Source organism: Amyelois transitella, chromosome 7 (assembly GCF_032362555.1).
Source record: "Amyelois transitella isolate CPQ chromosome 7, ilAmyTran1.1, whole genome shotgun sequence".
NCBI lineage: Eukaryota > Metazoa > Arthropoda > Insecta > Lepidoptera > Pyralidae > Amyelois > Amyelois transitella.
The window spans coordinates 4,457,253-4,474,520 of NC_083510.1; the positions used below are offsets into that span (position 1 = coordinate 4,457,253).

At 34.6% G+C, this 17,268-nt stretch overlaps 2 protein-coding genes across 2 annotated transcripts; both read left to right on the plus strand.

The window, feature by feature from the left end:
* The first annotated feature begins 446 nt into the window (after nucleotides 1–446).
* On the plus strand, nucleotides 447–7,175 carry LOC106131895 (cuticle protein 18.6-like). The gene is made up of 7 exons (XM_060945108.1): nucleotides 447–458; nucleotides 726–1,010; nucleotides 1,484–1,650; nucleotides 1,982–2,030; nucleotides 4,665–4,871; nucleotides 5,400–5,572; nucleotides 7,106–7,175. Exons 1-7 carry the CDS (start codon nucleotides 447–449, stop codon nucleotides 7,173–7,175), a joined length of 963 nt encoding a protein of 320 aa, XP_060801091.1.
* Nucleotides 7,176–10,942: 3,767 nt separating this feature from the next.
* LOC106132360 (larval cuticle protein A2B) lies at nucleotides 10,943–12,515 on the plus strand. Its single transcript, XM_013331745.2, has 4 exons — nucleotides 10,943–10,976; nucleotides 11,054–11,263; nucleotides 11,390–11,556; nucleotides 12,400–12,515. Exons 1-4 carry the CDS (start codon nucleotides 10,965–10,967, stop codon nucleotides 12,467–12,469), a joined length of 459 nt encoding a protein of 152 aa, XP_013187199.2. The 5' UTR covers nucleotides 10,943–10,964; the 3' UTR covers nucleotides 12,470–12,515.
* Nucleotides 12,516–17,268: the final 4,753 nt, after the last annotated feature.

The following is a 17,268-nucleotide window of genomic DNA, read 5'->3' on the forward strand; positions in this document are numbered from 1 at the left end:
ATTTACAAAGATATCGTTACAAACTAAACTAATTTTAAATATTGCACAAATTATAATAAAAAAATATAAAGTAGAAACAAAAATTTTAAGTAAAATTAATATATGTATAAAAATATTTCAATCGAGCTTTGTCCTACCTATCTTCGGCTTTTTCATTTACAGACCAAAATAGGCACAAACGAATTAAAGTCTATAGGTTCAACAATATCCGTCAGCTCAGTATCAATAGCTGTCAGTTTGTGACGTCAAAAAACCGGATATAATAATCAACGAGTTCACATTAGTATCGAATCAGTAACGTAACCTTGAAAGTGTCAAAGTTACGAGTCAAGGTGCGCGCACGCATTTCTCTGCCCCACCGCGCACCGCACGCGTTAGCCGTGTTCTATAAAACCATACACCAGGACCGTTGACATCAATCAACACTTGATAATTAAACAATAAACATGTTCAGCAAAGTAAGTTTTACTATATAAATTTTTTTATAATAAAATAAAAAGTTTTAAAGTAGAATTGTAACTGAGGGTCATATTTTGGTTTTAGTTAAGTGTCTCACATTGTGTATAAAAGCTATTATTAACAAATTGCATAATAAATATAAACGTGCAGAAAGTAAACTTTATTTTATTTAAATTTGAAAGCCGACAGAAAACATTTTAATTTGCATTATAATATCTAGCTACATCTCGAAATACATTAATTCAATTCTTTCATTTAATTTTCAGATCTTAGCTTTCGGCGCCCTCGTGGCAGCGGCCAACGCTGGCCTGTACGGCCACGGCCACGCTGTGTCTTCTCAAAGTATCGTCCGTCACGACGAAAGCCACCACTCCGCTCCGCTAGTCCATGCTGCCCCTGTGGCCCACTACGCTGCCCCCGTGGCCCACTACGCCGCCCCTGTCGCCCACTACGCCGCTCCTGCCGCCCACTACGCCGCTCCCGTCGCTCACTACGCCCCCGTTGAGCACTACGCTGCCCCAGCGCATGAAGAGCATGGTCATGATTACTACGTAAGTTTTATTTTGTGTTTACTGAATTATGGTAAAAAGTCAATTTTGTTGGTGAGAAATACATACACCCAATGAATCAGTAGTTTGAAAATCTACTTGAATCTAACAATAGCAAGCATATAGATCAAGACTAGATATCCGTGCATTCCTTTATGGGAATCAATTGAATTCTAAAAAACAACTAAATGACAAATTGGCAATGGTTTTGTTATGGAGCTTTCGCATCTATACTATCGTCATATCCCTAGGTATAATATAAAAATAATATTATATCATATTATATAAATAGTAGGTATAATATATAAATAATATTATATATTATACCCATAAACAGCGGACCCCAAGCTCTAAAAGCAAGGCCAGTAAGATATTACTGGAAATTCAGCTAATGATAACTAAACATATTGCAACCTATTTATGCAATGTGGAACAAATATGACGAGAAGTTACGGACACTTATCAACTATTTCCAGGCTCACCCCAAATACGACTACGCCTACTCCGTGGCTGACCCCCACACCGGCGACCACAAGAGCCAGCACGAGTCCCGCGACGGTGACGCCGTGCATGGCTTCTACTCTCTGGTTCAGCCTGATGGCTCCGTGCGTAAGGTTGAATACACCGCTGATGACCACAATGGGTAAGAAAAGTGTCCTAAAACTATTACTACTATAGAAAACAAGGAAAGAGAATATTTGCCTAAAGAAAGATGTTGTGGCCAAGTGACAAAAAGTTTTAGTTTATTTTTTTTTAAATTTCAGTTCAAATTGTTTCAGCACAATATTTCACCGCTAATTCAACTAAACTTCAATTATAAATCTTTCTGATCTTGTGCAATCCCAGTTTTTCTATCAGCTGTTAGATTTCGGGGGTCTTGGGATTGTTTTATAAAATTTTCCAATATTTATATAAGGGGTTGATTTAATATTAATGATAAAATCTTATATTAATTTAATATTTTTAATTTTCAGATTCAACGCGGTAGTCCACAACACCGCCCCCGCCGTCCACCCTGCGCCTGCGCACGACTACCATTATTAATTTATTTAAAAAAAAAACGTAAAAATTATACGTGATCTAGCCCAATGTGTCGATTGACTGAAAGCAATATTTATATCTTTTGTACATGATGTGTGATTGCTGTAAATAAAGTATGAGTGAATTTTATATACTATCTTTTTCCCCTAAACAATTGAAGCACAAAAATTTAATTACAAATAATGACTTCATGGTTTGTACAAGTATACCTTCTCATTCAAGAAAATCTTGAAGAAAACCAATAATTAGCCAAGAGACAAAAACAGACAAAACATAGATCTTGTTTTCCCGTGTTCCCGGTGCACCCGCCACCGCTATACTTTGAGACCCGCTTTTTTAAAAATTTCTTCCTCCACTTTGTCCGGTCTGAAAAAACCTCAGTCTTCAGTCCATTGAATCGCATACCTCTTACTGATATATTCTTAAAATAGGTATATTTACTGTGGCTCAAGACCAAGACGGCATCCGGCTAGTGATTATGCAGCGATTTGTCACATTCCATTAGCTTGCAGCCGAACCGATGCACATTGTCTAAAGTAGAAATATTAGCGAATTTTATGCAAATTGCTATTGTTAATTGAAAAAATACTAACTGTTTTTAATATTTCACAGTATTTTAGATCGAAAAAAGGGAATTTTCTATTATTTTAAACGGTAATTAATTTTATTGTTGTTAATCCACATCCACACTAATAATAATGAGGAAAGATTTGTACTTTTTATGTTTGTCTGTTTGTAACTGTAATTAGTACTCAGATAAAAAAGACCTTTAGGAGTAACATAGACTACTTTCTTTCTAAAATTTCCACGGGAGCATAGCCCCACACAAATGCTAGCTAATGTGAAACTTAAAACATACTCTATCTTATCTAATCTAATCAAAGAAAACTATTTCTTTTAACAATTAGGAACATTATAATAGATCAATAATTCAGTCAAATAAACTTATCGGCATTATTATTTAATACTGTCATAAAATACTTCTGTAAGATCATCAGTACTAGAGCGTAACAATCAAAGATTTAGATGCGGGATTCTGTTGTCTCGCGGATATCTTTGACTGAAGACTCAATAATATACTGCTAAACTCTTAATTATCGTAATAAATCTTTAAAGAGATTTGTTCCAAATAGTACTCTACTCATTCTCTTTTATGATGTCGCAAATGTGTCCTGTATAAATACTTAGCTGCATGGTAAATGATTGAATTTAAATTCATGTGGTGACAGGCTGATTTTAACCTTTACCAGAATAGCAGATTAGTGAGTCTGACATATATATATATAAGATTTGCTAAAATTGTCTTATCGCCAAATCTCTCTCTCCCTCTCTGTCATCTTCGCGTGTTCCCAGATGCACCCTCCGTCATAATACTTCGTGCTGGGGTGCATCTATCATGACCACAAAATATATTATCTATATGTTTAAATAATTTCGTCAAATTCTTTAATTTTCTCATAACTGGAGCACCAAGCACCGCCTTGCCGTTACATGATCTTCCTTGCTCTGTGGCACTGGTAACAGGTTACTGGTAAAAGCGTAACAATCAAAGATCTGTCGGATGCCATAGCCTCACCGATATCTGCATCCGACTTAGATTCGATGACTCACTGCCAGGATCTAATAGAGGCATAAAACTGCTACAATGTACGACAGACAAGGTAAATTATACACGCACGTAAGTAGGATTTTGTTTATTATACCAATGCAGCTAATTATTTAACGTTTTTATTCAATTATCGTTTTAACATGTACCGCCAAGATAATACTGATTTAAAAGATAAAATTAAAATATCATTTTGAAAAAAAATAATTACGTACTGAACATAACCGCTACAGTGGCATTAGGTACACCCAAAACCAAACACTAGGATATAGGGGTCAACGAACAGCCCACGCTGCCAGGTGTGGACATTAGACATGAGGTTTCTTATTTATGCTAGGATGCAGTAAGATAGACTTCCCAACATTCTCGCAAGAATGAAAATTAAGGGGTATTTATGACATGCGCGGGCGGAGCCGCAGGCATAATACTAGTAACCAATAAAAAAGTTTATTCCAATACCATGACATATTTTAATTCTATAATATGATGTTTTTTTCTATAATAACGGTTTTCTATTGTCATTATGAAGGTCCTCACACCGCGGCCCCACTTGTTCTTGTTGAATGATTTATATAAAAACCGGTGATCAATATCATCTGACGACAATCATCGATCGACAACTCTAGCAAAATGGTTCACAGGGTAAGTGTTTCGTGTGTAATGTATTTTAGATAAATGATTTATAACCCAAATGTTCCCATCAAAAGAATCAAAGCAAACAGCTATTACATTTAATTATTAATTATTTATTAATTATTTAATTATTTAACTGTTTCTCTGATACGTTGATGTGAACTTTAAAGTTTAAAACTTGTAATAAAATTAACTGTATATTGTATTCTGTACATTTTATTAATCTTGTTTAAAATTATTGTCAACCATTACAAGAAATAAACAAAGAAACAATTGAAATTTCAGAACGATCACTTGCACCCGATTATTTAATAAAACAGAAAGTTTCGTACAGTGATAAATACTATTTACATTTTTATACCTTCTTCTATTTCCAGTTAATAACCTTCATCGCAGTAGTAACTGTAGTGACGGCTGAATACGATTACGGCCATGCAGTCTCTTCACAGTCGATCATCCGCCAGGACGGAGACTACGCCCTCGGTCACCTGGTAGCACCTTCTCACTACGCTGCACCCCTGGTACACGCGTCTCCACTTGCCCACTACGCCGCTCCTTTACCTCTTGCTGGATATGGGGGATATGTAGATGATCATGAACATGAAGACCATATAAGTGTAAGAAAATGATTATGTACATACTTATTAGGTTACAGTGGCAGCACCTTCTCACTCTGCTGCGCGCCTGGTGCTTGCGTCTCCGCACTCCCACTTTACAGCTTCTATCCTCTCGCTAGATATGAAGAGATCATGATCATGAACTTGAAGATGATATAAGTGTAAGGTAATGATTATGTACTTGTTTACTAGGTCACTTAGTAGCACCCTTTCACTACGCTGCGTGGTCGTTACTATTTACATAAAAACATACTTCAAATCAGGCCTCTTTATCAATGGGATGTTTGCGGCTATATTTTTCATACCCTACTAAGGCAAAGATAAAATATGAGGTAATATGATGATAACTTACATGACCTACTTTACTAACTACACAAAACCGACTATAATAACTTAAATATATATATATTTTTCTATCACTATACTTATTAAATTAGAAAAACATATAAATGTGATATTTAAGATCCGTTTTCAAACTATACATCTCCATTTCAGGACCATGACTATCCAAAGTATGCCTTCGAATACTCAGTATCTGACCCTCACACGGGAGATGTGAAGTCTCAGCATGAGAGTCGTGACGGTGACGTGGTCCACGGGTATTATTCCCTGGTGCAACCTGATGGCTCCGTCCGCAAGGTGGAGTACACAGCTGATGACCACAACGGGTAAGTAATCTCTCCTTATTTATCCTGGGAAGCCTGATATAAAACTAGGACTATCATCCTGGATTGAGTCAATCAGGTTGTTACACGAAAAGATTCCCTTCTGACAATAATCTGTAATGCAGCAGTTCTACTCATTCGTTCATGCGTTCAATTCAACCTTGCAAGGTTGGGTTGACGACCACGGTCAAAAAAGAACGTTTCACGCTTCAATTGAGGAAATTACCTTAGTTCAATGCAATTGTAACGGTAGACATTTGTATTTATGTAAATTATGTCATTTATTAATCGGGTTTACAAAGTAAGAATGAATTTGGATAGTGCACGCGGGTTTTTATATATTTTCTGATAAATAACTATTGTTTCCTGTTTCGTATTTTTTTTTATTACAACAAATCGGGAAATGGTATATTCTTACGCTTTTACAATAATTTGAAAAACTGTTTAACATATTGTAGACCCTTTGAAAAAATGAAATCTGCCGTAAACATACATACATATCTCCCTTGCGGGGTAGACAGAGCCAACAGTCTTGAAAAGACTTAATGGCCACGTTCAGCTATTTGGCTTAACGATAGAATTGAGATTCAACTAGTGACAGGTTGCTAGCCCATCGCTTAAAAAAGAATCCCAAGTTTGTAAGCCTATCCCTTAGTATCTGCCGTAAAAGATTAGATTAAAACCGAGTCAAACACAAACCAAACAAACCTTACATTAGAAATTCAGTCTTGCACATACAAAATAATAACAAGGAATGTTTCATTTTATTCAGTGAAACTAAACTTATAGACATAAGATCAATCATCGCTGAAATAATTTTTTGCTCCCCGTCATTTCAAACTGACAATTAGTCACAGTCAACACCGCACCCATAGCTCGTAATCGTAACTCATATTGGCTATGCCACGAAGTGTATTTTACGACTCTCGTTAAATATGAATGAAATATTATAATCATTGTTTCTTAATTTCTAATTAACGCAAATTTGGATCAAGGAAATTTGTTAAATAGTTAAGAAACTAATGTGAATTTAATTATACAAAATAATTGTTTTAGACTGAATATTTTTTATTATGATTAGGAAGCAAAGATCGATTTTAAATTAGACCAAACTAAACATTGTTCAATTATTTGATTACAAAAGAAGCGCGTTTATGTCTTTTATAAGTCAGTCGGTTAAGAATGTTCCTATTTTATACGCGCATTTGGCTCGATAAAAATCATATAAAGACAAAAGTTAATTTCAGATCACAAAGATTCATTCTAGCCATTAGTCTTTCAAAATAAACGCTCCTTTTTCTTTTAAAATTTCAGCAGCATATTATAAAAGAAATATTATTATTTAAAAACTTATAGAGACGCTCCATTTATGTGATAATGCTGCTGATCATTGCCTTTAGGTCAAGACTGTCTGCTCTATCTACCTCGTAAGGGTGATAGACGTGATTATATGTATGTATGTAATAATGTGTTTGTAAAGAATGTATCTATTTTTTAGAAAATACCTATATTATAACGTTTTCAATTAAATTTCAGGTTCAATGCTGTAGTACTGAACTCGGCTCCAACCATTCACCTGGAGCCTGAACATCATCACGATTATTAAATTTACATTTTATTACCTCAAAGCAACTACCAAATAATTTAATGTTAATTTATTAAACATGTTTTAAACCATGCCTTTTTTTGATTTACATTTTACATCAAAATTCAACTTATCGATTTTACCTAAATTGTTAAAAAAAATTGAAATTATTATATAAAATATAGCGACCCGCCCCGGCTTCGCACGGATGCACAGCCGATACAAAATATATCTCTATTAGAACTAACTAAAGGACCGCCCGCAAAGCGGCTAACTAAGTCTTGCTCCCGACAAAAGTGTCACTTCTGCCTGCAGTCCCGGGCCGTGCAGCAGAAATCGTAATATTTTAATTTCACCACAACTTCAAAACCAAACGTCCAATTTTAATCATTCAAAGACCAAATATTATATACATAAACTGTACTTATTGATGAACTTATTTATTATAATAAGGATTAATAGCATGAGTAAAAAAAAACGCGTTTAAATGTAGACCAAAAAAAATTCAAGATTTTTAAATAAAAATGTGGTTGTTATGCCTCTCTTGACATAGATAGGTATAGTGTGTCGCGGACTTTTTTGTAGATATTTATAAGATCTACAATTAATTAAAACATTTTATGGTTCTATCTTTCGTAGTTTAGGCAGCGTACGCAAAATAAGTACTTGGTTATAACTTATATATAATAACTTTTTGGTTGATTTTTTTCAGTTTGTGTCCGAAAAATCCAAATATATTACGGAACCCTATTTTTTTCCAAAATAAAATATAGTCTATGTGACTCGTGGATAATGTAGCTTTCGAATGGTGAAAGAATTTTTAAAATCGATCCAGTAGTTTTTGAGCCTATTCAGTACAACCAAACAAACAAAGTTTTCCTCTTTATAATATTTGTGTAGATTAGGAATCAACAACAATCCAAAAATTCTTAACTATAACAAAAATATATATTTTTTTTTTGTGGTTAAGAGACATTTACATTATAATTTCCTTTCTTGTCAAGATCATTATTATACGTTCAGAAGCCTTTACAAATCCTCCTCCTCGCGTCGTATACCTCATTGCTGAGGGTCGTGACTCCCCCGCCGAATCACTTTCTCCTTGATCTCTTCCTTCCACCTGTTGCGATCCTTTGCGTCGTGGAGGGCCTTATGGAGATCGGTGTTTAGTGACGATCGGATTTGATCCGACCATCTTGTAGGCTGGGCTGCTGCCTTTACAAATATTCCATGTTATATGATTATCCAAGGTCAAACATAGGCTACATGTTTTGGTAATTACCATGGTAGCAAAGCCCAGAGCGAAAACTAGTTACGCACAAGTAAGTTCTAAAATAATATTCCTTTTCAAGATCACCATTTGATTTAATAATTTTATATTTTTATATAAACATATTTATATATTATTCAAAACTTAGAAGTATAAACGATGAAAATGATCGACTGCTTGAATGCAAGCTGTCAAATTAACCAAAATAAATGACCTATTGAAAATGAAACATAAGAAAAGAGTGTGTAATAAAAATGGAAATACTTATAATAAGTATGTAGTATTGGTACCATTTTGTTCTATTGTTTGTTAATGCTTTGCAACTTATGTTAATGCCTGAGGCAACTATCGATATATTTACTACGGAATGTGTCACTCCTACTTCTTAGATTAAGGTGCAAGTGCACTTTCACAAATTTCAGAAATCTGAAATATTTTATGTCATAATAGGCAAGTAACGGAAATACTAAGCTTGGGATTCTTCCTGTAGGCGTTGGGTTAACAACCTGTTACTATTTGAATCTCAATTCCATCGTTATGCCATACAGCTCAAAGCCCTTTCAGTCTTTTCAAGATGTCGGCTTTGTCAACCCCGCAAGGCATATAGACGTAATTATATGTATGTATGTACCAAATGTATGATTTCCAATAATACGACGATATAATGAGACGATAATAATGAAATTATATGTATGTATGTACAACGGCTGATGTAGTCTATGTTTGAACTCGAGGTTTATATTTTATCAAATTCAATAGAGAAGTTTAGATCTGAAAGCACCTAATCTTAATCATATTTATTTTTGATATATATTTTTTTTAAATGGCTTAACATTAATATTAGTCAATCCAATTCGACTCAAAATTGAAGATTTGCATTTAGTAACCAATATGTATACAATAATATAATACAACATACAATCTCATAGAAATCTAATATTTCATTTGCAAATTAAAGTCAAACTATGTTGTTTGAAAATTTTACAATGCAGATAACTCTTGATAGTATGATTGATGTTCCGTTCCTAACTCTCAGAAATAGGCATTCGCCTTAAGACACATAGTGTCAAATCAAATGCGAGTACAATTTGTTTGCGTACATACACATCAGAGAAGTATTGATGTTGAAACAGTTTGTTTCAAACATGTCCACCTAGCTTGTCAAATTGACTAACCTTAGATGCAACATACAATTGTAGATAAAATACACTTAAAATATACTTGTAGATAAAATATACTTAAAATATACTTGTAGATAAAATATACTTATTTACTTATATGACCAAATATTTTCATCCCTTATGGGGTACTACACCTAGCCAACAGTCTCACAATGTAAGGCCAACTTTTACTCAGTGATTAAATCATACCTAATAGCACCTTATAATAATATAATAATAAATCATTTATTTCTCACCACAAAACCTTAACTTATAATTGTTTCAAAGGCTTGGTACGTCATTATGATGATAATAAAAAATAATGTAATGATAAAAAAAGTATAATTTTTATGTTTTTAAATAGGTGGCTCCGCGGCAATCCACGACACTAGTAAAAATTTTCCATGTGCAAGATTATTTGAGTCATTGGATTAGTTTTTGTAAGCTTTTTTAATAAACAATACATTTAAATTTATTACTTGGCAGTATACAGCTGACTTCGTTCGCGGGTCCACCGCCTGCGTGAAAAGCACTCTTTATCTTCTCCATGCTTCACACTATGTATGAGAAATTTTAAGCAAATCAGTTCAGTAGTTTCGCCGTTAAAGACGGACGAACAAATACACTTTCACACATTATAATATTAGTACGGATTAAGTATTTAAAATTATTTTCTATTATTGCTATTTTACTAATAACAGTACGTCGGTAAAGTTACAGGAATAGTTAATAAAATCATCATAATTAAATTTACATCAAATTAGAGTTCGAATAATAAAGTCTATTAAATTTACATTATAATACTTTGGTGACTATTTTCCATTACCTCAAACGAAATCGTAATCATAAAGGAACAATCGTTAATTTCGAGGTAATCTCGACCCTTACTTGAAACAATAATACTAATTTCAAGGACTTTCCAACTTATTTTATCTTGCAAAGCCAATTTTAATCTCATAATACTTGAATAGCTTTAAACACTATGTTTTCTATATTCATTATTTTCCATTTATGTTTACTACTGCATAGCTAAAGGCAGTGATTTATATACTGTTGCGATATTTCTACCACTTATGACGCCATTGTCAAACTATTATTGTCACCTACGCAAGTATTCACTATGAAAGACAGCCCACTAATAATCTTATCATAATCCACATTGACCTACAATAACAACGTATAATATGGTTCACAGCGTTTTTCATTTAGTAATTTTGCCGATGGTATGTAACGCGAGAATGTGAAGACAAAGCTCGCGACCTTGCGGACGCGGGGACCCCCGTGCTGTGCGCGCCCCACCGGACCAGCGCCATTTCTTATAAAACCCACTGGTGTCTATCAAATGTATGTCAGTCACGCACAACTATTACACACAAAAAAATGTTCTCTAAAGTAAGTCCTGGATTACTTAGTCAGGTGTCGAGTGAAATGTTCAGTGTTTGGAATTAATATATTTTTGGTCTGTGCAGATCGTTGGTCTCGTAGCTATGGTGGCGGCGGCCCAGGCTGGCCTGCTGAGTCACGGGGGATACTCTGTGTCGTCTCAAAGCAATTTGGTCCACCATGACACCCACTACGCTGCCCCCTTAGTCCACTACGCTCCCGTGGAACATGCTCCCGTGTACACCGCCGCTCCCGTGTCCCATGCGTACTCTGGTCATGGTCATGAGGATTACTATGTACGTAGACATTATTTTAAGTCCTTATAGTACTACTTATACTAAAACATAATATTCAAAAATTTATTTTCCAAAAATAAAAATACGTGAAGTCGTGCTCTACATTTTAATTTTCTTTTTCTACAGTCTCACCCTAAATACCACTACTCTTACTCCGTGGAGGACCCTCACACCGGCGACCACAAGTCCCAGCACGAGAGCCGCGACGGTGACGTCGTGAAGGGAGAGTACTCTCTTCTCCAGCCCGATGGCACCTTCCGCAAAGTCTCCTACTCCGCTGACGACCACAATGGGTTAGTATACAAAATGATTTTAAGTGTCTCATTACCCAAATAGTCACTTCAAAGTCTATTCTTAAAAAATGTAGGTGTAAGTTTTAGTAATTCTGAAAAAATATATATTTATGACAATCGGCAAAATACACTCAAAATCAATTACACATTTTAATTTTTTACACATATCTTTTTGATAAGGTTCAATTTTTTTTTAATATTCCTTATGTTTTGGACTCAATAACCAAGCGTAGCGCTAGATGAGGCACTAGTCTTAGAACCATAACAGTTTAATGAAACAAATAGCTTATTGGTTTCTTAATTATTTTGTTAGATTTCAGCATTCATCTAAACAAACAGAATTACATAAAAAACAATCTTTAACGTTAACGATGATTTTGCAGCTTTCCCCAAATTGCGTAAAACAGACCAACTTGTAATGTTTACTGAAGCTTTATTTGCGCGAAACTAGTCGTAACTTAACGTAACATCTCAATGTTTACATTAAATCATATGGCGGTCTAACCGGTATCGGCACATGTGAGAAGTAATGACCTCTCAAGACCTCAGTCTACGAGGTGCTACAATTACGAACCAGTTTCAAACTGGTCCATGATACATGCCAATTCTATTCTCAATTGTTTTTGTAGTAAAACGGTGGTATGATATAAGTGCTTTTGGCATTGTAGACACCTATTTTGGCTTTACGTTTCATCTGCCTATTTCTATAAATCCTATTCCTCATCATATGCCATTATTGCATTCTAAGTATAACAGACAATTTTGTAAATGATCAATTTTTGTTAACATCAATAAAAATCGAAGAGCTCTAGTCTCATTAATTTCTTACACTTTTCATTTCAGATTCAACGCGGTGGTCCACAACTCCGGACCTAGCCATCACGTGTACTCCTCCCAATACCACCATTACTAGATATGGAACTAGAATAAGCTATCTCGACTATTTATTCTTGCTGTGATCTTCGTGTATATACTCGTTATTTTAATATGATAGTCATTAAAAAGTACAAAACCTAACTTGTGTTTTACGATTATTGCAATACACTTCAAGGAATATTCTATATTTATATCCTAACTCTCGTTCTCTCTCTTAAGTCAACCGAAGTAAAAAAAGAACAATAATAAATATTCCTTGCTGATATTCGTGAATAAAATTACAAAACCACTGATTATACCTGTGAAAACAAAGTACTACCCTGCCCGCACTGAAAATCAAAGCTCTGTGCTTGTGTTCTTTTATATAGATAAAGCGAGGCCTAGAATAAATAAAGTTCAAGTAAAACATACTGGACCTTTTAGATAACTATGTAAATAAATCTATTCCTCATACTATCTTGACCATTTAAAAAATATATAACTTGCATGTTGCAAGTCCGATAATCAATTCTGCTCTACTTAAAGCACTTTATCGAAATTATACTAATAATTTCTATCTTCACTTTAAAATTGTTTGACATAAGAAGGAGTCAGAACAAATTAAAGCGAAATATATCTAAACATAAATAGAGTATATAATGTATTGTTTTGGAAATCATTCAATGAAAAAAGGATTTTAGATGTTCTCGGCTTTAAAGATAGTTGACCACTGTCAATACCATATGACTGACAGTTTATTTCCACTTTATAAGTATCTTCCAAGAACTACCAAACCTAGTTGAATATTTTTATGCATTAGTTGATTTGCTTATTTATTTATTACAACTACAACCGTTCTCTCTCATTTAAGCTTGTCTCGACGGTAATATGTATAAAACTGTGGTATAAAATAATTGCAATCAATGATTCGTAATCATATATTTACTTTAACTATATTTCCTACAAGTATGACGAAATGATTGCGAAATTGTATTTTAATTATTTCAAGTATGCATTAGTATGTCGAAAGCATTTCAAATGTTATACATTTATCACAGCTCTCTATTTCATTTTATATTCACCACCGCAAATGCTAAATTGAATATTTAGATACTGTATTTAGTCATATCCGGCATTTAGATATCAAAATTGTCCGACACAAGATATTATCTGGAAATATTTGCCATGCCGTAAACGTCCAGAATAATGTTTTATGGTGGAATTCAAAAGACATAAGCTTTTGTCTGAAATGCTCAGGAATTTAGGTTGATAGCATTATGTGCTTTAATAGAATTACTACATTTCTAATTCCGGCGTGAATAATCATCTCACTTGCAAGCATGTTTCCATTCACATGACGATCGTGGCAGCAGCGGTAGTACGCTTGTCTGTGACACCGGAAGTCGGGTTTGAATCCCGGCCAGGGCATGATGAGAAAAAAACTTTTTCTGATTGGCCCGTGTCTTGGATGTTTATCTATATAAGTATTTATTATAAAATACAGTATCGTTGAGTTAAAATCTCGTAACACAAGTCTCGAACTTACTTCGAGGCTAACTCAATCCGTGTAATTTGTCCCGTACATATATATTTATATATTTTATCCGAATTTTTTGCATAATTTATGAGGAACTGATATACAACAAAAATCATTATATTTAAAAACTTAAAAAGAAAGTCTAAATTTTAAGTGAAAAAAATAATAATTTACTTTACACTTGAGGAACGAAAAAAAGAATACCTATTTGAAATAGTTTTTAAAACATGTCAAAAGTCACGATCATACCTTTTTCTATTAAACTGTAATTACTTCTCTCTTTCATGTTTAAATTACTATTGATTACTCTTCAATAAAAATGTATGTTGGTCAATTGAGTGATATATGCATTAAAGCTATATAGACATAATTGTTCAAATCAGGCGATTTCGTACTTATCGACAAGCAATAAAACTGTAGTTATGGTATGAGTACTCGTATAAATCACAAATCATTCCATCTCGATATGATCGCCCCGCGTTAAACAAGATCATCTTGCGCAAACGCAGGCAGTTTGCCGCTGCGCAGTATTAGGCCGGGACTCCACCAAAGCGGAGACGAGACGAGCGGAGAGGAGATGTTTTTTAAACAACCAATAGAATTGAGTTATTGACACGTCTCCTCTCCGCTCAGCTTCAGTGGAGATCGCTGTGCGGAGATGTGTAATATTTGTATGTCGCGATGGAAGCGGAGATGTGAGCTGTGCGCGGACGACGCGCAGTGGAGACGAGAGATGTGCGTACTGAGCACTCAACGCCCCGCACCCGAGCTGAAAAACATCTCTTCTCGCACAGCACACAGCACACCGCACACATCTCCGCTTTGGTGGAGTCCCGCGAGCTGAAAAACATCTCTTCTCGCACAGCACACAGCACACCGCACACATCTCTGCTTTGGTGGAGTCCCGGCCTTAGTCGAGGAGTGACTTGTATAATTTCCTCGTGTTCTGTTTACGCCCCTGTTAAGATAACTGGTCTCTTTCACCCACATCCACTGGTGTCATAAGAAACAAGTTTAACAGCACACGTTCCTTGTTTCACTTCCTTTTTATTCTATTTTAATAGGAACTTTATAATATAAAAAGATTAATAGAGGTCTAGAAGTTAAGATATAGGTGACCATATACTCTTTCCAGAATTACTTATTTACATAAGTTAAAATGCAAAACAGTGCGCACCTATTAGATAAAAATATTGTAGACGTCACATGGACGTCACTTCGTTAAAATTACTGACTTTCCCTGTCCACGATCGTGATCAAAGTGAACAGCAAAGCCAGATTCCATCATAGACAGAAATGTAGGCCCACCCAAATCAGAATCATAATGAAAGGTGCACCCTGGACTCTTCTCTTGAGGAACTTACTAATTAGGGTTTAGTTAGTTCCTTTATAAATATTTTTTCTCAAATTAAATAAAAATAAAAAACCCTAATCTGAGTAATTACATTAGCTTGCCGTGACCTACATTCATGTTATGTTTTTTACGTATCAGACAGTGACAAGATAGACCAATTAAAACAATGTTATTAAAATGTTACATACTGAATTGCTAACAAAAGCTTTGATCTAAATTAATTGTTATGCACCCACGGTCAGATAAGGTAAGTGACCTCTGAACTATTGATCGAATTACGTACTCCTTTCAATCCTTATTATGTTCCACCTGTGGCCTTGCGGGAACAAAGATAATGTTTTATAATCAAAAATAAGCGGAACTGCTTCTACGCTTCAATGATACTACCTCACGAATCCGTTAATACGTATCCAATATCTGCACTCGTGTTCTGAATTTCGAAATTAGAATTAATAAAAGTGTATTCTCGAAACAGCATGGAACGGAAGCACAAAAAGCTATGACCTCTGTTCATTAATATCAATGTCTAAATACCTAAGTGAAAAGATTTAAGGATAGTCACAATGCTGAGAATGAAACTGTCGGAGTGTCAAATGTTGACCATAATGTGAATAAGTTCAGATCCGCAAACATACCCAGGAAGCAATGATACTGCAGCTTTTGTGGACTGCGTTTGTACTTTGCTGAACAAATAATATTTACACAAGTCTCAATGTGGGTGACGTTAAATCTAATATCAGAATCAGATCTGTGACAATAGAATGGGTATGGGCAATGATCGTGCTTCAGTAATCGGGCCCTTTAGTATGCAACTATGACACAATTACTTGAATCCATTACCGACCGAATTCGTGATTGAGCAGATATAAAAACGTCGATGTTTGATAGGTTTCTTGCTGAGGGCGCTTTTATTAGGGTTCACTCGAGATATGAAAAGGAAATCAAAAAATATTTCAGACACATGTTTTTTTTTACTGATAAAACCAGTATTTATTGGATTCGATCTCTTCCAGAGAAACAATACAGACTTCTATATGAAAGAGCTAATTGCTGCTGCATTGCGCATGCAAGTAAAAAGCTTAAAACTTTAAAAAAATACTCCTAAATTAATACGATAACTGTCTGTATCATGTCGATATCAAGCATGAATACTGTCATAACATGTAGCGCACTTCCTCTTTCCTGTTTATTTAGTGGTAATAAAACATAACCGTATACATTCATATTAACCATACCAAAAGAGTGTGATTTTTTAATCAATACCTACAGATTTACTTGCGCACCATACGTGCTTTATATTGTTTAATTATTTATTGATGTACACACACAAATTTTACATAAGAACATCAAAACAATAATTTTAGTACAACAGCGCTATGTGTCATTTCAATGGAATACTGGAGCAGATTGGCGGGTACTTAAATGAAAAACAAAACGTAAAACTGAACAAAAAACCAACTACGTAATAAAATAAATAAACATAATACTTTTCATAAATAAACATGCATAATTAAATTGTTAGCTGTCCGGAACCATCGGAGCGCGAGTAACACTTAAACTTGTTCAGTTATGATTGCTGATAATTGTTTGTAAACAATGAATTTTCGTTAAAAGGAAGGCTGTTTTTGTTACAACACTTTATTTATGATATCAGCTCTCTCTGATCGCGTTACGAATGTTAGGAAATTAAATACTAGCCGATGGTAGGTAGTAGCTCGTAGGTTGTAGGTAAACCACTGTGTGGTTTGGGCATTGGATGTCGTGATGGTGAAATAACGTATTGATATGAATAGACATAATATTTATTTGTATGTCATGCTTATGGTATCTTATTATGGAATTGTACATTACTATTTCAGTCAGACTACTATTACGTGTATAAGAAATATTTGGACATTAATAAACACGTTTTAAAAATCGGTCCAGCAGTTTTGCTCTGCGCAGATGACAAAATATATTTTTAGGC